At 46.9% G+C, this 24,229-nt stretch overlaps 1 protein-coding gene across 1 annotated transcript; it reads left to right on the forward strand.

Moving 5' to 3' along the window:
* Nucleotides 1–954: 954 nt before the first annotated feature.
* Nucleotides 955–7,864, forward strand: Nnmt (nicotinamide N-methyltransferase). The gene is given in 4 exon segments (XM_048340753.1): nucleotides 955–1,240; nucleotides 4,386–4,581; nucleotides 7,494–7,619; nucleotides 7,621–7,864. Coding segments are annotated over 4 exon segments (720 nt in total). The 5' UTR covers nucleotides 955–1,086.
* Nucleotides 7,865–24,229: the final 16,365 nt, after the last annotated feature.

Here is a 24,229-nt window from a genome sequence, read left to right on the forward strand (position 1 = left end):
ACCGTTTCCAAATGTCAACGGAGATGCCTTCTTTAGCCAACATTCCTCAGCCCTGAACACACTTCCTACACTTGGTTTCCCTCTTTTCTTTACATGATTCAAGTGTCTCTGTGTGTGTGTGTGTGCGTGCGCACGCGCACGTGCGTGGGGGGTAGGGTGGTGTGGTGTGCAGGTCCTAGCTTGAACTCAGGGCTTTTGCTCTATCTCTTTGAGGTTTGTTTGTTTTTTTTGTTTTTTTTTTGTCAGTCATGGGGCTTGAACTCGGGTTGGGCGCCGTCCCTGAGCCCTTTTGCTCAAGACAAGCACTCCACTACTCTGAGCCACAGCACCACTTCCTGTTTACTAGTTGTTAATTGGAGCTATGAGTCTCATGGACTTTCCTGCCCAGGCTGACCTTGAACCTCAGTTCTTAGATCTTAGCCTCCTGAATAGCTAGGATTCCAGGTGTGAACCATGAGCACCTGTCTCCTTGGCTTTATTTTTTTAAACTCAAGGATGGTGCTTTACCACTTGAACCACAGCTCTATTTCTGGCTTTTTGCTGTTAATTGGATATAAGAATTTCAGGGACTTTTGTTCCTGGTCTGGCTTTGAACTACAATCTTCAGATCTCAGGAGCTAGGATTACAAGTATGAGCCACCAGCACCTGACTTCCATGTTTCAATGTAAATCTTTCTTTGTGACTATGTTTTCTGGGGTCGTGGCTGCAAGAAAGAGCAGCCTGCTGCTGCTGCTCAGAACGGACCCATCTGCCTGAACTCAGAGGTTCGTCATCATCGTTGTCCCTTTCTCCTGATGAGCACAGCGGATTCCATTGGTCCGTAGCCTTTGCAGCCAATCTTCACCCAGTAGAACGGGGCATGGAGTTCCTGGCCTGCCCTTGACCACGCTCTTCTCCTAAGCTCACTTCTCCAGGAATCCATCACTTTCTAAAAGAGTCAGACATTTGTGGTCTATTTTCCTCTGTTAGTGTTTAACCAAACATCTGTCTCTAAGGGATGGTTCAGCTGACAGAGGGGAGACAACTTCTACAGAGCTTCTGAGGGACAAGGAAGAACAGTGGGCTAGTCACAGAAGTGAGTCACAATGGCATCTAGCGTCACTTCCAGAGACACTTATCTCAGCCACTTTAACCCTTGGGATTACCTAGAAAAATATTACAGCTTTGGATCCGGACACTCCGCTGAAAACCAAATCCTGAGGCATCTTCTGAAAGGCCTTTTTAAGATATTCTGCTTGGGTAAGTGTGTCTGCTGTCTGTCTGGCTGTTGCCTAAATGTGAGTGTCAGGAAAGCTTTGGAGGGCAGGATGGGGTTTGTGTCTAGCCATCATTGTCTGACAGCTCTTTGGTGTCAGTGATGTCTTTAACTAGGGTTGAAAACCAATGTTGGTAGCCGGGCACCGGTGGCTCAACCTGCAATCCTAGCTACTCAGGAGGCTGAGATCTGAGGGTCACAGTTTGAAGCCAGCCCAGGCAGGAATGTCCACGAGAGTCTTATCTCTAATAAACTACTCAGCAAAAGCTGGAAGTGGTGCTGTGGCTCAAGTGGTAAAGTGCTAGCCTTGTGCACAGCGAGGTTCAGGGGTAGTATCTAGGCTATGAGTTCACGTCCTTGGCTCAGCAAAAAAAAAAACAAAAAAACAGCCCAGATGCCTTACAATCAATGAGAGGAGCCACCCAGTGTGGTACCTATACACAGTAGGATTTTACTTATCCATTAGAAAGAATAAGATTATAGCATTTGCACAGAAATGGAAGGACCTAGAACAAATCCTGTTAAATGAGGTCAGCCATAGAAGCAAATCACATATGCTTTCTCTCGTATGCAGGAGCTAGACCGGAAATGTAGGTGGACGTGGTGACACTTACAGGAGTCAAGGTGTGCACACACACAAGCGGAATGAGGAAGGTGCTCTTAGGAGAAGAATCCCCAAGTGTGACTCCGATGGACATTTAAAACGCTAGCTATCTAAACCAATTCCAGGAAAGGGAAGCGGGTTTGGGTTTTTTTTATTGTTGGTGTTGGTATTTATCTTTGCCTTTGTTTTTTGTCCTTTTTAGGGGGGCAAAGGGAGTGGCACAGAAATGGAGGGAGGAAGGGTGAACAAATGCAGTCGTGGTTCTGAGAATACACGTGGAACACGAACCATGCAGCTTGTGGGCAGGTGTCGGGCTCCCCTCTTCACCCTCGCGCGTATCCCGCCCCATCCCGCCGGGCGGAAAAGCTGGAGCGCGGCCCAGTGTGCAAACCTTGGGGGTGCCTAGTCGCAAGACGCCCCTCCTCCCCTCAGTCCCTTAAAGCACGACACAGGACAGGAGTGCGGGCATCTCGGGGTGAGCTTCTGGAATCCCACCGGGTTTACTGGGGAGGGGGGGTTATATAACAGTAATGGCGGCAGGAAGGGGAGGGACTAACTGGGTATTAACGATTGGCTACTGAACTGTCCATCACGGTGATGTCACGGAACTTCCCTCAGTGGCGGAGACCACGGCCCACAGAACCTCCTCCTTGGGCTTGGCCTGGGGCCATTATGATATCGCACATGGCCGAGGCGGAAGGCGGGGTTGGTTTGCTATTTCTTCCGGTAGAACCCGGAAGGGGGTAGGAGGGGCTAGCAGCCAAGCAGCCCCAGGTCTTAAAGGTATAGCCATCCCCTACAGGCAGGAATGAGAGGGGATGACTGGGGGAAAGCGAAGGAAGTGGGGACATTGTCCCGAAAGAATTGTACTCACTACATAACTTACGGAATGTTAACCCCTCTGTACAACCCCTTAGTAACAACAACAATAAAATCATACCTGGAAAAACCCACGAGTGTTGGTTTCGCTACTTTGTCGTTCACCGAAGGCTTTCACAGCGGTTTGGTCATGCCAATGGAAGGCTACGAGGCAGAAGGCTGTCCTCGAGTTTGCACTGATCCGCTGGCTCGCTCTGGGGAGGCACTTCACTTCAGTGGGCTGCGTGAGAAATGGAGCGTCTGCCACGTATTTAATTCCTAACTGAAAGGAATTGTGTGGTTGGGCATGAGTGGAGTACATTAAGGATTGAGCACGTGACTTTGGGGAGGGGACAGGGAAAAGTCATTATAAAATATCAATTTTGAGACAAAAATTAACTTTCCCCCCCTCCCAATTTTTTGCAAGTAGTATACTTCCATTGTTCAGGAGAAGTCTTTCAGGATTGAGCATCTGTATACCAGATGTGTGTGTGTGTGTGTGTGTGTGTGTGTGTGTGTGTGTGTGTTTTCCTCTCCTAGATCTTAAAATAGCTCAGAAAAACATGCTTCCCTCCTGGGCTTGGGAAGGAATATGCGAAGTGAAAAGGTTCCTAAGAGTAAGACATCTCTAGCCAGGCACTTGAAAGGTGGCTCATGCCTATCATTTTAGCTACTTAGGAGGCTGAGATCTAAGGATCGTGGTTCAAAATCAGCCTGGACAGGAAAGTTAGTGAGAGTCTTATCTCTAACTCACCACCAAAAAGGCAGAATTGAGCTGTGGCTCGAGTGGCACAGCTTGAGCAAAAAAGCGAAGGCCCAAGCCCTGAGTTCAAGCCCCTGTACTGGCTTGTGTGTGTGCACGTGAGTACACACACACACACACACACACACACACATAAAACTTATATGATTTTTAAAATTGCTTGAAGAATATAGCAGCTGAAATAATAAGAATGCTGAAATTAAAAGTAGCTTAGGCGTTAAACATATAATCCATTATTATATGCTTGCTAATCTGAATTAACCTGAACTCTAAAACTGAAAGTAAAAGGTATGGAAAAACAGCTAAGCTCTTAACTTGAGAAATAGATACTTTATAATTAAAAAAGACAAGTATGAGAGTGTTATAGAACAAATTAGTAAAGCCCACATTTATTAACTTATTATTTCTCTAAACTGGACTACCTTTGGTAACTTCCACTCAAACATTCAGCAAAATAATGATTAGCTTTTCTGTCAGGTTGCGGGGAGAGGATCCTAGTAAATGTGTAGCCAGTACTTTTCTAAAACTGCAAAATGTCATCACTGAGGAACCTAATACTTGATTCACTTAACTCCTTAATTCAAATTGGAATCCTGGCAGCCGGAATCTATTTTGGGGGCTTGGTGAATATAGAAATTTAAATGACTTGGCATCTGACATAGGGATTTAATTACCTCATATTATCTTAAATGGCTTTTCCCCTTTCTGTTTCCAAAATACAAACCGAATAGATGTTTTTCACAAGGACTTGCAAAGGAGAGTGGCGTAGCACGGCGGCCGGTCTTTGAGGATCTCTGTCACAGTCCCAACAAGGACACAGTCCCAGCAAGGGAAATGGAAAGACAGCCCTCTCCGCGCTCTAACGCCTGCCTCCACCTGCCTCCCTCCTTTCTTGTTGTAACAGGTGATGTCAAGGGAGGCCTCCTCATTGGCATCGGCTCTGACCCCACAGTCTACCAGCAACTCTCCACTTGCCAGTCCTTCAAGGAGATCACCGTCACCCGCTCTGTGGATCAGAACCTACAGGAGCTGAAGAAGGAGCCAGAGGCCTTGGATTGGTCTCCCGTGGTGACCTACATGTGTGACCTGGAAGGGAACAGGTAGAACAACGCGTGTCTGCCTTGAGACCTTCAGAGAGTACCTGAGTGACAGTTGGTTTTTCCTAACCAAGAATGCTTGCTAGGACCCAAGTTGGGTTCTGTTATCCTATGTCTAGCTATAAGTGACACGTTGGGGGTGGGGGGTGGGGCTGCTGCTCACACACACACACACACACACACACACACACACACGTGTGCCAATCCTGGGGTCCTGAGTCTCTGGGCTTTTGTACTCAAGGCTAGTGTTCTACCACTTGAGCCACTTCGAGACTATTTGTGGAGGGATTTAACTAGTGGAAGGTAAGAGTCTCATGCACTTTCCAGCCCAGGCTGCCTTCAAACAGCGATCCTCAGATCTCAGCCTCCTGTGCTGCTAGGATGACAGGCGTGAGCCACCAGTGCCTGGCTGTCAGTGACATTTTAAACTCCATGCATACATGGAAATGTATTTTTGTCACTTTCACAAAGAACACTGTAAAATTACTTCATATGGCTTAAATATGGCCCCATTTTTGTAGCATTTAATAATAAATCGAGAAGGTTGGGTGGTTATACCATTCTAACCTGCAATCCCCTTTGCTCAGAATTTTACACACTTAGCCTTCGAAGTCAAGATATAGTCTTCAACATGAAAGTCATTTCTGAACTTTTCTTTCCTATTAAATACATGATTGCACAGAATGAAATTGATATTAACTAGAAAAACCATAGATATGAGGATTTGGACAGTATCAAAAAATTATTAACTATGTAATAAGGAATTTACCAGGATTTGTAGAAGTTTAGGAAAAGCTCATTAAAAAAAGAAAAAGTTCTCCACACTTCTAAAATCTAAATCATATGTCAAGAAGGCTTTCGGAACTCTGTTCTCAATTTCCTGAGCCTTCACGGGCCTTTCCATCTCACGTAGAAATGAGCCCTGAGAATCCAGCAGGACGCTAAAAACCATTACTTATCCCAGACCGCCTCATCAGCGCGGGTCTGAAGGTACCCTTCCTTTTCTCATCACTGTGTCTGAATGAAGGACTGCATTTGGGGCTCCCGGTTCTTCCTGTCTTCTAATTTGTATCCTTACACAAGACTCAGGGCTTCAACTCTTTGGGAGAAGATAGTGATTGATCCCTAGGTAACTTAGGTCCTCCTCCCATCTTCCAGCACAGCTATCAACCTACATCCTATTCTTCCCAAGATCAGCGCTTCCTTGATCTGCAGCTATTTCTTGGGTTGATGGCTGGCAAGGAAAAAAGGAGCCCCGCCATCTTCCTCCACCTCTGGGGCGTGATGCGTGCGTTGCGAGATCACTCATCTTCACAACTGCTGGGAAGTTGTAAGGCTTGCCCTCTCGCTCCTCATTCATTAAGTCAGAGAGCGGAACAGGAAGCGCCGAACGACTTCAGCTTATGTCATGAACAGAGGAAAAGGAGCCTTTGCCTTCATCAGCCTGGGGCCCCTGGAACTCCTTTGACGTGGGGTCCCCAGACCACATGGAAGCTGGCTTCGTACACAACTGGAGAGCTGCCAGGGACGGTTGGCACGTTTCTGTTGGAAGAGCACCGGTGTCTAGACTAGAGCTTCCCACAGGTGAGCCAGGGCATGCAAGCGAGTGGGGGTCAAATACAGAGTTGGTCGTGGTCCCCCAAAGTCAGTGCTGTCCACACCAAGCTCTCCACATCTGTTTAAACAAGATGTTAGAGTGTGTGGTCTCCAAGTGCACACAGGTGCCGCGTTTGTCCTTGTAAACCAGCGGACTGTCTCTATTTCCTCGTGTCTCTGGGTTTTTGTGACTTGCAAAAAGCATGTTGATATTCTTTCTCAAAATCAGGATCTCGAGGTCATGGTGAGTATATTTGGCAGGGCCTTAATTAAGGAAGCCTCGCTCTCGTAGCGGTGCTCTTGGCCAGACACCAGTGGCTCACACCTGTAATCCTAGATACTCAGGAGGCTTGTAGTTCAAGGCCACAGGAAAGTCTGTGAGACTCTTATCTCTAATTAGCCACCAAAACGCCAGAAGCAAACCCAGAGGTCAAGCCCCAGTACTGGCACGCACGCGTGCGCGCACGCGCACACACACACACACACACACACACACACACACACACACACACACACACCCCTCCCTACTTTATCTCTCTGGAGAAATTAGCAGAGAATACTGCTAGTCATTTCTTTCTAGTTACAAACATTCCTATTCATCAGTCTCAAAATCAGCTCCAACTGAATGTGTCCAAATGGAGCTACAATCTGCTCCATTTCTGGTGTTCGAGGCCAACCTAGGCAAGACTTCGCACCACCCTATCTCAGAAACAAGGACCACGACCACAACAAAACACTCAACCAAACCAAAAAAGAAATGGGAATGTGTGTGGCACTTGCTTAAGATGCCCAAAGCCTTGGGTTCAATCCTTAGAGTTATCGAGAAGAAAGAAAAAGAAGGAAAGAGAGAGACAGAGAGAGAGAGAAGGAATACATGACCCCACATTCCACATTCTTGCTTAATCAGCAACTACTATAAAGACGATGTTTCAACATTTCAATCCCTTTATTACTTGCTAGGTAAGGGTCCAGTGGTTGTTCCTTGTAGTTAGGCGGAGGGGAAAAGGATAGTAACCACAATTAATAAGTCAATAATAATAAAGCAGCAGAGGGAGATGAGTTTCATGGCGGAGGCAGGGCACTGAGGAAGCAGGCAGCAAGAAATGATCCTTGTCATTTCCATGTGACTAGACACCAAGATTTCATAAAGAGATCCTGCCCGGCTCCACTGAGCTACCCAGACTCCTTCCTTTCTTCCTTCCCCACAGGGATGCCCTGAAAGATGCTGGACCACGCTGCTATTTCCGGTCCTCACCAAAGCCACCCGTGATCTCCCTGAGTAGGGTTGCCAGCAACATTGGTTGGTTTGTGTTTTTCAGAGTCCAGAGGTGGGAAAAAGAGGAGAAGCTGAGGCAGGGAATGAACTGAGAGCCAGCCTCTGGGGGGAAGAAGGGGGGGGCCTGTGCCCCAGGCTGCCTACACGTGGCCTGCCCAGACCTCCCCCCCACTCCGTGCCCTGCTCAAGCCCAGGGGCTTGCTGGTGATCGCAGCCTTGCTGGAGAGCAGCGACTATTTATTTATTTTTTTCATCCCAGCCATTCAACCTTTTCCCTCTCCTACACAGATCAGCCCGTTTCCAAACGCCGTCAACCCCTCAAGCGTTTTCCCGGAGGCCAGTCACGTCACCTCCCTGTGCCTCCGTTTCCTCATCTGCAAAATGAGCTCGGACGAGAACTGCTTAAGAGAATGAAAAGCAACTGCGGCTTAGGAAAGACCCAGAGGAAGGGATGGTCATCGGTAGACATGTGAGCGATGAGAGCTACGATCATTCTTCTCATAACCATGGCCACCATCATCTTTGCTAGGGGTTGGCAAAGCAGCTGGAGGAAAGAGGTCTGGAGGTCTGGAGTTCCAAGCCGGGAGCAGGCTCCCCGCCGGCAATGGCCTTCAAGAGGGAGTGCACTGAAACTCAAGGCCTGGGGCTGGGAATGTGGCCTACTGGTAGAGAGCTTGCCTTGCACACATGAAGCCCTGGGTTCGATTCCTCAGCACCACATTAAACAGAAAAAGCCGGAAGTGGTGCTGTGGCTCAAGTGGTAGATCCCTAGACTTGAGCAAAAAGAGGCTCAGGGACAGTGCCCAGGCCCTGAGGTTAAGTCCCAGGATTGGCAAAAAATAAACAAACATCCTTACATGCCACCAACGCCGTCCTCATTTAAGAGCGGTTCAGCAGACATTTACTTAGCACCTTCCATGTCTCTCCTGGGCCAGGCCCTGACCATGCAAACGACACCCCAGTGTCAGCTGACTCAAGCCCCAAGTGCCACTGCCCTGGGCCCAGATCCTTCCAAAGGAGACTCTGACCTGCGATGGCCGCCCCACCCGCAGCTGTCTGCTCAGCCTCTTCTGCCCAGGCCCCGCCGCGGGCCCCCACCCAGGCTGAGGAGGCTGGCGAGGTCCTGTCCTGCCAGGGGTCAGCCTCGGGGCCTCCAAGCTCTGCCTGTTTCCAGGCAGAGAAGTCGCACACCCTTCTCATCCTACTGGGCAGTTGGCAAACTTACCCCGCCCAGAGCCAGATAGTAAATAGCTTTGGCTTTCTGGAACCCCCTGGGCTTGACTGAAGCCATTCAACTCTGCCATGACAATATATAAATAAACCAGTAGAGCGGGGCGCCCGGGGCTCACGCCTGTAATCCTAGCTACTCAGGAGGCTGAGATCTGAGGATCAAAGATAGCTGAGCAACCAAGAAAATAAAAATGAACGAATAAATAAATACGAGTGTCATAGATATAATAAAGTAAAAATAAATCACAAAAGTAAAAAAAATCACAAACAGTAAATAAAATAATTTAAAAATTAAATCATAAATATAAGTAAAACAAACATAAGTAGATAGATTGGAAGTAAGGATTGTAGCTGGCAGATCCCTGATCTAGACCCCCCACCCCCCAAAGCGGCCTTGCCTGTGCCCATAGTTTAATAAAATGTCTTGTGGACAGCCTGGTTAGTTTCTGACACTCAGTCCTGCTTATAAGAGGAGCCAGGAGCCAGGAGGGGACAGGCGGGCTGCTGTTTTCTCCGTGCTTGTCCACACTCCGCCACTGCCCGCCCCTGTCAAACCTCTTCTGGTTCCAGGCACTTGAAGAGAAAATCAGAGATGAAGTAGGGAGCAGGAATATGACAGACGAAGTGCCAGCCACACCGCTGTTTTTCAAAATGTCAGCTGTCATTCACTGACGCAGCAGCAAACCAATGGAGTACTCCACAATAACCATTACAAGAAATGATGAAGACTAATCTGGAAAACAAATCCCAGATTGTACCACGTCAGTAGTAGTATTTTGTGAAGTCTAGTTTTTACATTTGTAAATCTACCTATCACCTATCTATCGTTTGTCTACCATCCACCTATCTATCTCCTACTATCTGTCAATCTATCACCAATCTTTTATCTTCACCTTCTATTATCTACCTACCTCTGTCCTCTCTATATCTCTGCCTCTAGCTACCTACCTGCCTCTGTGCAACTACATAACTACCTGTATCCATCTACCTATCTATCACCTATCTGTATTTCTATGTATCTATCATCTACCGATCGATTTCTATTTCTATCTCTATCATTTATCTGTGTCTATCATTCTCATCCATCTATACCTGCTCATAACTGGATTATGCTATATCCTTATGACTAGAAGTAAGTTGTGATGAAAACAGTTTGGAAACCACTTGCCTATAGTATAGACCTCTGAATCTCTCTGCTAGCCAATATTTTCTTGGAGAAACTTCCACTCACATGGTTACACCACAGGGATGGGGGGAGGACTCCGAGGCTGGCCACGCTGGGTAGTTGGAGGAGAGGGATCTGGGTCTGGGGTGCAGGAAAGGGAAAATGAGGGGGGCAGCGTGGATACGGCAGTGCCATGACTCCCCCAGATAGCAGACCCCTCACGGGTTTGCTCTGCCCGTGAACCTCGGGCCTCTGCCAACATTTGCCTCCTGGTTTTTCTGTTTGCTTTCCCTGAAATGAAACAGACCAACCGAGTCACGAGCAAACCTGGACGAGGGATCGCGCAGCTCCTCCCTTGTAAATCTCTGACCACTGACCCAGCTCAGCTTTATTATGATGATTTTTTTAAAGTTCACTTTCTGAGGAAATGTGTACCAGTCTCACCCATAGCCAACTTTTCTGACGCAGCAAAGCCACAAGTCAGTGTGCGATACCCTGGGGAAAGTCCTGGGAAAAGAAAGCTATTAAAGAGGTTGTTAACCCGTTTGCTGTCATGCGCTCAGCCTTAGTAATTCCCATCATCAGCTGTCAACAGTAATCAAAGAAGATGTCCATGATAGGCCGTACGGAGCTCGGCGTAAGAGCGGTGGCTGCCCCCTCTAATTTTAACCTCACCGAGCTTGGAGAAGGCCAGCCGAGGCGACCAACAGATCGGACGGAGACAAGGAGGAGGCAGAAGTGCTTGGCACTGGAGGCCCAGAGACTGAGCTTGCCACGAGGCCCCAGCGTCTCCTCCTTCCTCAGACTCGGGACCCCTCAGGAAAACGGGTGAGAATCACACCTCTCAAGTCTGGATTGAAATCAAATGAGATGCCTGTGAAGGCGTTTTGTAACCTGCTATGTGACAGGCATTAGAAAACTGTGGTATTATGAACCCCTTCTGGGGTAGCCACAGAGCCACATGTTGCTACATTCGATAGCTTTTTGTGGTTGTGGCTTTTAGTTGTGGGCCTTGGTGCTGTCCCTGACCTCTTCAGCTCAAGGCTAGTGCTCTACCACGCGAGCCACAGTGTCACTTCCAGTTTTCTGGTGGTTAATTAGAGATAAGTCTCATGGACTTTCCTGCCCAGCATGGCTTCAAACCTCAGATCTCGTCCTCCTAAGTAGCTAAGATTACAGGTGTGAGCTACTGGTACCCAGCTCTAATAGATGTTCTTAATGAATCCAGTCAGCATTGTAGCCAGAGTTGCAGATCCACAGGCCCCCAACTCCAGAGGTTCTTCAGGTCAAGTCCAGCCCCTCTCCCCCAACAGGCCACATAAAGAGACAAGTAGTGTCAAAGGAGAGAGGACACTTATTAAGGCCACACCAGCACACTTTGGAAGAGCAAGGTAAGCACATCAGTCTGTGTGCTTAAGGTTTGCATTAAGAATGCATGGGAGATGGAAGGCAAGAGGTCTTCATAATTATTAAACGGTTCTGGTCAGGGGAATGGGCTGGTCAGAGGTTGGCTGGTTGCTTATTATCTCAGGAGCAGTTGGCAGGACCCTTGTGACAATAAGAACGTTATTGCTGCCTGGTAGCTTTGACTCCTGTCCCAGGATTCCATCCCTGTGCTTCCTGGATTGCAAGATGGCCACAAAGAGACCACAGGCAAGAATGGCTCAGAGCTGAAGACACCGATATAAAACAGAGACAGAGGTGTCCAGGCTTCTCCCCCATTTGTGGTTCTCCTTTGTACATTTGTGGGGCCTAAGTGCTTTCCAACAGCAGCACGTTCTAAGGAACAGTTACAGGATGAACGTTCCAAAACCTTGTCTTGTACATGGCTAAGGAAGTACCACAGGCTCCTCAACGCCAGAGTCTTCACTATGGTTATGCATTCATTCAAAAGAGATGCATTGGTATGTGGCAGGCTCTGACTGGGGTTGGGCACTGAGGCTGCTACGTTGAAAACGACACAGAGCCTAGCCACCAGGGCTTGGAAACCTGCCTGGGAGAAAGCAAGAAGGCCAGGCACTTTTACAGAGCCTAGGCAAAGTACTCATTCTTTTGGTTTTCAGGTTCACCATTCAAGCACATTTCGCCTTTTCTGACAGTGTCCACCAGAACAAGCCAAAATCGGGCTTTTCTGGTAGCTGTACCTTCCCGTAAAGCTACAAAAGCGGACCTATATCAGCTCCGCTCAAGAAAAATTCAAGCTAGGATACATGTGTTTAAAGATTAATGTAGCCAAGAGAAACACCAGCGGTCCATTTTTGTTTTGCTTTTTCTGATGAAAAGAGTGATTTTAACTTTCCTCCAGCAGGGGGCGCACACGGCCCTTGTTGAATCCCTTCTTGTGTTTGCCTGTTTTTGAAAAAAAAAACACACACAAAAAAAAGTTGAAATTAAGATACACTTTCCAAAGGAAGGGCCTCTCCAAAATGTCTCCCTTTCTCTACTCATGAGGCTGTGGGAAAGAGAAGGGAGACATTTTCCTTTATATAAAAAATGCATAATTATTTTTTGAAGATACATTAAATCCCCTCCCCCTTTGGATTTACAGGCACAATATAAATTTTAATAAAGCATATGGAGAGGCTGCTGTCCAGATTTGCATGAGAACTATTAAATATTAGATTATGCATCCAACTCATCTTCTATGTTCTATGTAACAAAGGGAAAAAAGGTTTTTGTGCTTTCTTGAATCCCAACTTTTTAATATTAAAAAAAAATAATAAGCCAAAGAAATCTTTCTGTGGCTACAGTCGCTTGCCAAACCATTATTCTCCTCCAAACTTTAATTTTTATTTTAACAGCATCTAATGAATTCACAGGACGGATGGATGGATTGGGGTGGACTTTCAAACCCTGAACAGATCCTTGAGTTAAGATTGTCTTTGTTCTGACTTCAGTGTTAAAAACCAGAAAGTAGATTCTTTCCTGCTAGGTATTGTCTCTGGCTTCTCAGAGAATCCTTCTCAACTTTTAACAAAAGAGGAATTAAGAGCACTTAACCCTGAAGCTGTTACCCAAGTGACCTTAATCTTCTTCGGAGCAGGCACGTGGAGGAGGAGGAGGAGGAAGAGGAGGAGGAGGAGGAGGAGGAGGAGGAGGAGGAGGAGGAGGAGGAGGAGGAGGAGGAGGAGGAGGAGGAGGAGGAGGAGGAGGATTCTATGGACGCCATTCAGTTCTCTCAGTACTACTTATTTCTTAGCCATCAATTTCTACCCCTTCTTTACCACCTTGTACAATTTGCTCAATGCTGTGGCATTCTCCAGTGTTTAATACAAACGTTGCCCCGGCAGAATTCATAATCTTTCTAATATGAGTTAATATTTACAGAGTCAAAAGTTGAAACGTCCTGACTTATTGCCGAAGAAATTGAGGCTGAGGTGGGGGCCAGGGACTTCACCCCTCTGCCCCGCAAAATGAGAGGTTGAGGTGTACGTACCCACCAGCGCTACGGTATTCTGGTTTATGAATGACAGGAGCATACTTGTCAGGATGGAATTCTAACACCAGCAACACCCGAGTTAATCGTGTCCTTCGGGGTGCGGGTAGACGCGAAACCTCACCTTTCACCCAACCTGCAATTCCGCTCATCTTCCGGGGCATTTGGGGCCAGTCACTGGGATTTCTCCCCGCGAGGCCTGGGGGAGATTCCAGTCTGAGGATTGTCTCGGGCCTCAGGCCTTGCTATCCTTTTCTGCATCCATGACCCCAGCCCAATCGCTCTGCTTCCGTCCACGCTCAGACGTTCCACTGGTTGTATCTTCACTAAAGCTGCAAGGTAACAGGGGTCATTGTCATGTAGGAATAGAGAAAGATAATCTTCTCATCTCTATTGGTCAGGGTTCTCCACAGAAGAACCCTGAACTTTAAGAGGGGATGGGGGGGGCGGCCAGGGAATGGGGCTGGTCATGGGGCTTGAACTCTAGGCTTGGGTGCTGTCCCTGAGCTCCTTTTTTTTGCTCAAGGATAGCACCCTACCACCTGAGTCACAGAGCCACTTCCAGTTTCTTCTGTCATGAATTGGAGTCTCACGGGGACTTTCCTGCCTGGGCTGGCCTAGAACCACGGTCCTCAGATCTCAGCCTCCTGAGGAGCTAGGATGACAGGCGCGAGCCACCGGCCGCCTGGCAAGAAGGGATCTAGTAGCCTGGCTTACTCTCCAAGCGTGCAGAGTCTCCACGGCCTTCTGCAGGCTGGAAGGCTGAGCGAACCAGTGCCCGCCCAGTCCAAGGAGCGGGAGAGGCTGAGGGCCCGGCTGGTGGGCGTCCACTCGGGAAGGCTGCAGAGGCTGCAATCTGGTCACGGCGGCAGCCACAAATCGCGCCTGCTCCACAAGACTCAAGTGTGAGAGTGCAGGCGTCCCTTCCTTCCACCCTCCATCACGTCGGCCTGGTGCTGCCCACAGCTGGAAGGCGTTTCCTCCACGGTCCACCCACCCATATGCACACACCCTCACTGACCCAAGTGGGGGCCACCCACGTCCTAGCCACGTCTCCCTCCACAGCTTGACAAGTCCGCCCCTTGTCAACCTGGCACCCAAACCTAACGTCTTACCCCAGGCTCAGTCCCCCGATCAGGACACCGACAAGGTCACTTACTCAGGCTGGCAAGTGGATTAAAAGCAGGAGGAAAGCTTTGTCATCTCTGTGTCCGTGCTTGTATCCGTCTTCGCTCTGAGCCATTTGCCTCGCAGCCCCCTTACAATACTGGACGTATTCTCAAGGAAAGGGTCAGCTGAGTCTCCCAGATCAAGGTATTTCCCTGCGCTTAAAATTCGCCTGCCGCTGGCTGGGAATGTGGCTTTGCGGTAGAGTGCTTGCCTAGCATGCATGAAGCCCTGGGTTCGATTCCACAGTACCATATGAACAAAAAAGGCTGGACATGGTGCTGTGGCTCAAGAGGTAGAGTGCTAGCCTTGCTCAAAAGAAGCTCAGCGACAGTGCCCAGGCCCTGAGTTCAAGCCCCAGGACTGGCAAAAATAAAATAAAATAAAATTGACCTCCCCCTCTTTGAGACACAGGAATGGAGGGATAAAGAGAGAACAAATACAGCAATGGTACTCACTGGACATTATGTGGAAAATGAATTATATAACTTGGGTGTGGATGGGAGGGGACAAACTGGAAGAGAAGAGAGGGAAAGGGTGAAATGGTCCAAAAAGAAATGTGATCTTCACCTGACTTATCGAACTGTAACCCCTCTGTATGCCACCTTTATAAAAACACTTTAAAAATCTTTTTAAAAACACAAATGCAGGCAAGAAAAAAAAATTCACTCTGCTTTACCTAACCAGAAACTTCTTAACACCCAAAGCAAAATGAGCAAATATCAACTACAAAGGCACACCAGGATCATAAATTCAAAATTAACCAGGCACACCATTTTTTTCCTGGAAATACCTTTTTTTTTTCTTTGCCAGTCCTGGGGCTTGAACTCAGGGCCTGAGCACTGTCCCTGGCTTCTTCTTGCTCAAGGCTAGCACTCTACCACTTGAGCCACAGCGCCACTTCCGACTTTTTCTATATATGTGGTGCCGAGGAATCGAACTCAGGGCTTCATGTTTATGACGCAAGCACTTTACCATTAGGCCATAGCCCTCCTGGGAATATCTTAATGCTTTGCTTCTTTCCTTTCAGTGGGTAAAGCGCAGGGTTGAGTGATGTCCCTGGCTGCAGCTGGACCTAGACGGCTGGGTAGAAAGGACTCCAAGAAGACCCACGGCAGGGTAGGGGAGACGCTGGGGGCCTCTCCACCAGGCAGTGTGGGCTTTAGTTGCTTTCCTCCCAGGCAGTAAGGATAATCCATGAGTTAAAGATAATTAGTGTCCTTCTCAGGAATGCAACTGTAATTATGGACATTTAAATGCGCTTAGTGTGTTTGAGAAGAATCAATTGTTTCACAGTTCACAGAGGGTCTGGTGGCTGCAGGGAAAACTCAGCACCCTTGGTAACTTGCTAATCATTAGCCTGGAGTGAAAGGAAAGCTGCTTCCCCTAGCACCCAGCCTCTCACAACACACACAATCCTCCCCAGCACCCACTCCACCCCACCAGTGGCAGGCTAGGTGAGCTGAACTCCGGGGTCTCCAGGGTTATCTTGTTCTATCCCTTGCTTCTGAACTCACAAGTACCCCCTGAGTGTGAGACACTGGTTCCTAGAGACCAATAGTAAACCAGACACACACGGTCCCTGCTCTCTCGGAGCGATTTCTTGTTGCAAGTGCTATGGAAGGAATGATCGTGGTCCTTCACATTCCTATGTTGAACAACCCCGCCTGGGCCAGTGGGATGGATTCGAATGCAGGGTTTGGGGGGGTGGTGGTGGTGATAACGTCATCGAGGTAGAACCTTTCAGAATGGGATCGGGGCCCTTATTGCAAGACACTCTGCCACGTAAGCGCACAGTCGAAGGGAGCCATTCGCAAACCAGGAAGGGGGTCCTCCCCAGACTTGGGGGGAGGGGGCCTGGTGGCATGTTGAACATGACCTTCGCAGTCTCCAGAATTGTAAAAAATGACATTTTGTTGCAAAGGCAATAGGATTCGATCCGAGAAGCCATCAATGAGCAGAACACCAGTGTGGAAAGCCAGGTGGGGAGGGCATTTCTGAGGAGTGGGGCTTCTGAGCTGAAGGAGAATGGAGCTCTTCCGCTCAAGGCTAGCGCTCTAGCGCTCCTCCCCTTTTCACCCATAGCACGGTGGATTTTCCTGCCCGGGCTGGCTTTGAACCACGATCCTCCGATCTCAGCCTCCTGAGAAGCTCAAATGACAGGTGTGTGCCCAGTGAAGCTAAGTTTCTTGACAGTCCTGCCGGCGATGGAGCAGGCCGCATCCCCCTCCCAGATGAAACCATCGCAGTACTGGCAGGCAGAGGGCCACATGGGGGAAATCATGCCGAGTGGGTTCTTTCTTCATTTTACATGGGGGGATGGAGACAAATGCCACGCACGTCCTCGGGCAGAAAGAATTTGTGCATAGGCAATGGCGGTCCTTTCTCCAGAGATTCTGGCCTTTCTGTTCCTGGAAAGGTCTGACAAGTTGCTCTGAAGTATGGAAGTGGCTCTGGCTCGCTGGAGACTAGCCAGCCTCTGCTCCGGCTCATGCGCTTCATCTCCTGCCACCATGTGGAGGACTCAAACGGGGATGGTCAGCACGCGGGGGACGTGGGCAGCGACAGACGTTGGAGAACTGAGAAGTATGGTTATGTTCAGAGTCAGCATAGCCAGGCCTCGAACCTGGCTTTGGCTCTTGTTTCCTTCAGAGAGGACGAGATCAACTCTGGCCAGGTGAGTTTCAGACCGCCTCTCCTCTCAAGGATGTCTTTTTAGATTCATTCATTCTCAGAGCGCACAGCCCCTTACCTCTGCCAGATTAAGGTAGAAAAACCGGACGCGGTCAGATGGTGGTAGGTAACTTCATAGCTAGAGCTTTGGCCTGATCCACGCGTGGCCCAGTCTGATCTCAGAGGACCTGGGGGCGCATGGTGGTCCCTCCAAAGTTCCTCTCGTGCAACACCTGATCTTCCAGCTCCTGGATGGGTGAGACACAGCCCCATTCCTCTTGACATACCAGCTGCTCCGCCAATGACTCTCACGCCTCAGATCACATCTTCTCTGGCCCCTAGCTTCGAACCACGCTCCTCAGATCTCAGCCTCCTGAGTAGCTGGGATTACATGTGTGAGCCACCAGTGCCTGGCTGGTGCCAACTTTGTTCCTCTGCTGCTGTTGAGGGTATCCACCATTCCTCTGCTTTCAGGAAAACAGTTCCATGTCTGGTGCTCCACTGACCATCTCCATCTCCTGTTACACAACAGCTGTGACCATGCACTTCTCCAACCAATAGGAGCGACTTCCACGGTCTCCTATTCCTCCCGGAACCCCTTTCTCCCTCCTCTCGTCCAGCTGGGTGGACCTCCACACTCGGTGATTAAACACTAATTAGACATTCGTTAAGCATGTGGGTTTCTGAGTCAAAGCTCCAAGGCATGGATTCCTAGAATGCTAACCATGGAGTCTCCTTCTCTAAAGTGGGAATAACGATAATAATAGCACAGTTCACAGAACTCTCTCGGACACTGAGACAGGAAAATGCTTCTTTTTGGGTGTATTATGCTTCATTATGTCAGAATGCCTTTAATCTAATCCTCCTTTCTCTATATTGTGCTTTCTGAGAAACTTCTCTGACTTGCCGTTGAAGTATACACAACCTTCTAGTTCCCAGTAAGGAATATGACATTGGCATATTCTTGAAAAATCATTTCTTATGTTGATGAATTAAAGAATGTTCTTAAAATCATTTCTTATGTGGATGAGTTAAAGAATCAATGAGTGAATGAAATAAGCTCAAAAGATAATAGTATATTCCTAAGTGTGGGTTCATTTTTTTTGTTCATTTGGGTTTTTTTTGTGTATTCATTTTAGTGAAATCTACTATAATGAATAAGCTGGCACACTGAATGATTTTTTTCTCCCAAACTATGAACTAATATCATGTTTGAATTCTAGAAGATTCTTCATCTACTATCTCTTGTTATATTTTCTTTCCCCTACTCTGTTCTCTCCATTTGATACACCAATTATACTTATAGTGGTGCTTCATGGCTCATCATCTATATCTCATTTTTTTTCAGTATTTTAGCTAGACTTGTATTAATTCTATTTCATTTGTAGAGATGTTTGGCTAAGGATCTTGTTTCTGGCTCCTTTTAGTTCCCAAGTAGCTCTAGGCATTTTCTTCCACAATGATTGAAGACTTATTTAAGGATATTTCCTACATATCCAAAGTAAGCTATTCTAGGCTGCAAAACAAACTCAGAAAGCAAAAGGAAAGTTGACTTCTTGTCTTTGTCACTGTTGGATGCAGGGTTTGGGGCGCTCTGGGCAGGTGACCTCCAAATTGACTCAGAGAAACGATGACTTTTTCTTTCCACTGGATGTCATGGTATCCAGAGAAGATAATCACCTACCATGCTTTATGGCCAGGACTAAAGGTTAAACACTTCACTTGCATCCGCATTCTAGTCACAGGTTCCAATGGCTTCCAGGAAATGTCATTTTTTTTTTCTTATGTGCCTAGGAGTGGAAATGGAATTGGTGAGGCTTTTTTTTTTTTTCAGTCAGCTTCTACCATATTTATTTAGTAATACTCATTCCTGATATACTTCTTCTCTCCTTACATTGTGTAACCTATTATTTTATCTCTGAAGATTCTAAACACATTTGTTTTCAACGTGGTATCCCTCCTATCTCTTGAGTATGATTTCATATTCAGGGTCCTTATTAGGGGCTTTGTCATTTTTGTACGAAAACTTGCATGGAGAACTGTTTTCTGGGCAGCTCCTCCCTGTCGGGTATCTCAAAGGGCTCCTCTCAGAGGCACAACTTCAAACGGGATCTTCGTGTATGTGTTTGGGCATTTAGCTCTGTTGTGGAACACCATGGTTGCGATGTCATACTTAGAGACAGCACGGGTAGAGCTCCTATTTTTTTTTTAAATATAGTAATCACTGTTCCTTATTATCCCAAACAGAATGATTGTGAAATTGGAGTTAGACCTACATTAGCCCCAGTTCACTCGTAGAGACCTTTGGCTAAGAAGCTGGTTTGATGCTTCTGATTCTTTCTCCACGCAGCCCTGGGTATTTCCTTCTACAGTGATGGAAGACAGGCTGGTCCCAGCTGTTCTTACACTGGCTGGAGAGCTTCCGTGCCTACCTCTCTCTTTGCAAAAGCCCTGCTTCCTCCTTCCACACAGAATCCCATATGCCATCGGGGAGCATGCCCAGCAGACGCCCCACACCGTCCCCTCGTGTGTGGCTCCGTCTCTTCAACTGGACTGTGGGAACTTTGCAGGTACACGCTGTCCCCGGGTGCCCCTCCCCCCCCCCAGCCCCTGGCAATGGCCACCGACCAGAGACACTCCATACTGGAGAAATGAAAATTTAAGATGTTTTTAGGAAACTCTTGAGAAATCCAATTTTTACGAGCGCCCAGAAATGAGTCTCCAGCAGTATAACATGATGTTTGTGAAGATAATTTACAGACATAACACCAGGCATGTACTGGGACTCAGTAAATGATGTTCTGATTTGCCTGTTTGTATGCTAACTTGGGCAAGGCCTTTTACTTGCTCTCATTTTGCTTTTTTGAAGATATAATTGCTTCTTGGTTCCATATTTCTATTGCTCATTACACTGTTCCATACCATTTCATTCTGAAAATAAAACAAAATAGGATATTTAAAATTAATGATGTGAAGCACAGCTTTTTCCCCCCTTTCCCTCTTACCTCTAGGCAGAATTAGCAAATGGCTTGAATACAAGCCATTCTTTTTATTGGAAGCATCTGGGGTTCATTAGGGTAAGAAAAATCACTGGTTAAAAGGGGACAGTCCTCAGAAGCGCTTTGTAAAGAACCACCAGGCTGCTTGTTAGGCCCTCTTGCTCCCTCCCCAACTTAAGATGGCTGTGGCCACTTCTGTTTGCATGTACGTTGAAGTTTCATTTTTGTTTGCTTTGTAATCCAGAGTTTCCTTCTATGGGGATATTTTCTTTGGCTTCGTTGTTTGTTTTTTTTTAATTCAGAAAGTGAATAGTCTCTCAGATGACACAATGTACTCCATGTTTCTGAAGAAAATAGGTGTGTGTGTGTGTGTGTGTGTGTGTGTGTGTGTGTGTGTTGGGAGGGGGCTGTTAATTAGTGGCCATGTCTTCTAACTTAGAGGGGAGTGCGAGGTTTTCCCCTCCCCCACGCAGCAGAAATAGGTAAAAATCTCTCATGGTGGTGATAGGTATAAAAAGGGAATACTAGCTGGTCTTTCATATGAGAAGTTTGTAAGTCACCACTGTGATTAGCAACATGTAAAGTCTAACCAAACAAAACTTGAAAAGTCAACAACTCTTATAACTTAGGTCCATAAAAGAGGTGAGGCGTGGAGTAAACAGAATACTCAAAACTAGAGAGACAGAGATGGGTCAATCAAGCTTACCGGAACAGAAACCTGCAAGAGGCTGGGCATGATGAAAGAGGTGTATCACTGAGCCAGCCCAGGCCAAAAGCAAGCAAGACTGTATCTCAAAGAACAAACCAGACACGGTAGTGCATGCCTGTAATTGTAGCTATGTAAGGAGTAGAGGTAGGAGGCCATCCCTGAGGAAAAACTAAGACCTTATCTGGTAAATAACGAAAGCAAAAAGGGGAGTCATGGCTCAGGTTGTAGAGTAGCCACCTCTGAGTTCAAATCTGAGCACCACTATAAAAGGTATATTATCTGGAGCAGACCACAGTCTTTCTTAGTGAATAGGTCATGCAGTGTTGAGAAGGATGTTGGGTGAAGTGGCCTAGAGATGTTTGGTTTGGCTGGTTAATGGTATTCTTGAGTTTTCTAAATTCTGCACGATGTCTTCCTCTTCCTGGATGCACCCATTTCAGACAGAAGGGTGTTGAAGTCTCCAACTATAACACTGGACTCATCCATTTCTCTTTGCAGTTCCATCAGTTTTTACTTCATGTGTTGAGATGCTCTCTTTTTAGAAGTATACACACTGAGGTTTGTTGTTACTTTATTTGTTGGTTTTTACCAGTCCTGGGCTTGAACTCCGGGCCTGGGCACTGTCCCTGAGCCTCTCTGTGTTCAAGGCTAGTACTCTACCACTTGAGCCGCAGTGACAAAGACAAAAAAAAATCACATGCCTGAAAAGCTCAGAGACCTCAAGCTTCAGACAGGGCTGGATCCAGCAACTCAGAGCTAACTAACATCCCTTAGCTGCTTTTCCTTTTCCCTGCTCTGCTTTCCCACAACTTGTATTTCCACCAGAGGCCACAAGATGGCGGCCAATAGCTTTCAGCGAGAGGTGGGTTCTGGTTCATCTACAGAAGGAAAAGAAGGGTCCTTGGGTAATTTCTAAGGGAGAATCAAGTTGTGTCCTCCAGAAGCTGCCACTGGTCCCTGATCCAGCCATGGGGAAAGGTGGGGTGTGACGATTGTGCACCCCTAGAAGTCACCTTCCACACGTTACTGTTAGTATGTGTGTTGCACGTGTGTGTGCCCGTGTGTGTGTGTGTGCGTGCGCTTATAATAGGTCAGAATGCAAAATTCCTTGTTCGTCTTCACCACCTTAATAAGGTACATACCATTGATCTCACTTATACGTGAAATCTAAAATAGCGAGACTCGAAGAAGCAAGAAGTACACTGGGGGCTCAGGAAGGAATAAGTGGGTCAGTGGCTACAGAGTCTGTTATGCAAGATAAATACGTTCTGGAGATCCGTTATCCAATAGAGTGCATGAGTGATCAGACTGGACTGAACACGTACAAATCTGCTGAGAGGAAGTGTGATTTTTCACAGAACACAAAAACCACAAGCTTAATTTCCTTTTGTTTTTTGTTGTTGCTGTTTTTTTTTTTTTTGCTCAAGGCTAGCACTCTACCGCCTGAGCCACAGCGCCACTTCTGGCTTTTTGGTGGTTAATTGGAGATGACCGTCTCATGGACGTTCCTGCCCCCGGTTAGCTCTTCACCACGATCCTGCGATCTCAGCCTCCTGAGTAGTTAGAATGAGAGGTCTGAGCCACCAGTGAGCTTCCCAAGCTTCATATGGTTAGTGGCTGAGATATCAGAAAACCACGGTGGGGTGAGAGGGAAGCGGCTTTGAAAGATGAGCACAGGGGCTGGGAAGGTGGCTTAGCGGTAGAGCGCTCGTCTAGCCTGCAGGAAGCCCTAAGTTCGATTCCTCAGCACCACATAAGCAGAAAGAGCCGGAAGTGGCGCTGTGGCTCAAGTGGCAGAGTGCTAGCCTTGAGCAAAAAGAAGCCAGGGACAGTGCCCAGGCCCTGAGTTCAAGCCCCAGGACTGGCAAAAACAAAGCAAAGCAAAAATGTTGAGCACAGTTCAGAAACATCTTCAGGATTCCAGACTAGCAATTCTTTTGCCCCTTCCTCTCCTATTTACACACACACACACACACACACACACACACACACACACACACACACAGGCTTCGCTTCATTTGCAGAAGGTTCATACATCTTCATTCCTGATAAATGAACGTTAGCTTCTATAGCATTATTTACTTCCCAATTGCTTTACGATTGAGTATTTGGGGGGTAATTTTATTTTTAACTAACATCAATAAGTTCTGCTATAAATACTGCTATAATCACAGTTTTGTTATTCTTATGAATTGCTTACCATTTCTGGTAGGAAGGATTTGTGTGTGTGTGTGTGTGTGTGTGTGTGTGTGTGTGTCTTACTCCAAAAATCAACCAATTTATACTTTTCCTAGCAACGATTTCCCAACAGTCTCACTAGTGCTGAATTTTATCATTTATCCTTTTACTTGTTTATCTGATATGTGTTAAATGGCCCCTTATAATTGTTTGCATCTGAATTTCTTTAATTAACTTTAGAGGCTTAGTGTTCCAAAAGCTGGCTTAATGTTGGTATTTCTGGCGTATGAAACTGTCTGTGCATGTCCTGGTCCTCTGAGACCCTGGTTTAAATGAACCCAATATATTTTACATATTAAACTTTAAATATGCAGTCATATTTATAGCAAACACTTTTCTTCTCTTGCCATGTCTTTTTGTCTTGTGTTATGGAATTTTCATGTTCCATACTTTTACATTTTTATTCAACAGAACCTATCATTTTTTTTAACTTTGGATTTCTCTCATTCTCTAAATCATAAAAATAAATATATTATTTATAAGTCACAGGTAGGAAAACTATTCTATTTTGTAATTTTCAGTATGATTTTTGTGTATCTGGACCGACGCTGGAACGTAGGGCCTCATGCTCTTGCTTGGCTTTTGCTCAAGGCTAGCGCTCTACCACCTGAGCCACAGTTCCATTTCCAGCTTTTTGCTGGCTAAATGGAGAGAAGAGTATCCTAGACTTTTCCTGCCTGGGCTGGTTTCAAACCATATGTCATCAGGTCTCAGCCTCCTAAGTAGCTAGGATTGCAGGCATGAGCCACCAGTACCATTCATTCAATATGCTACACATATAGTTGGTTTTTGTTGTTGTTGTTGTTGTTGCCGGTCCTGGGGCTTGAACTCAGGGCCTGAGCACTGTCCCTGTCTTCTTTTGCTCAAGGCTAGCACTCTACCTCTTGAGCCACAGCACCACTTCTGGCTTTTTCTGTTTATGTGGTGCTGAGGAATTGAACCCAGGGCTCCATGCATGCTAGACAAACACTCTACCACTAAGCTACCTTCCCAGCCGTGTGTGTGTGTGTGTGTGTGTGTGTGTGTGTGTGTTTATTAACATCTCTCTTATATGAGGTGTGAAAGTGTAAGCCAAGAACTGAGTTGTTACAAGCCTTTCAGCTATTTTTCTAAATCTGTGATTCTCAACATGTGTTCTCAGGCTAGCTTCCACATGTATTGC

Source organism: Perognathus longimembris, chromosome 3 (genome assembly GCF_023159225.1).
Source record: "Perognathus longimembris pacificus isolate PPM17 chromosome 3, ASM2315922v1, whole genome shotgun sequence".
In the NCBI taxonomy this organism is placed as follows: Eukaryota; Metazoa; Chordata; class Mammalia; order Rodentia; family Heteromyidae; genus Perognathus; species Perognathus longimembris.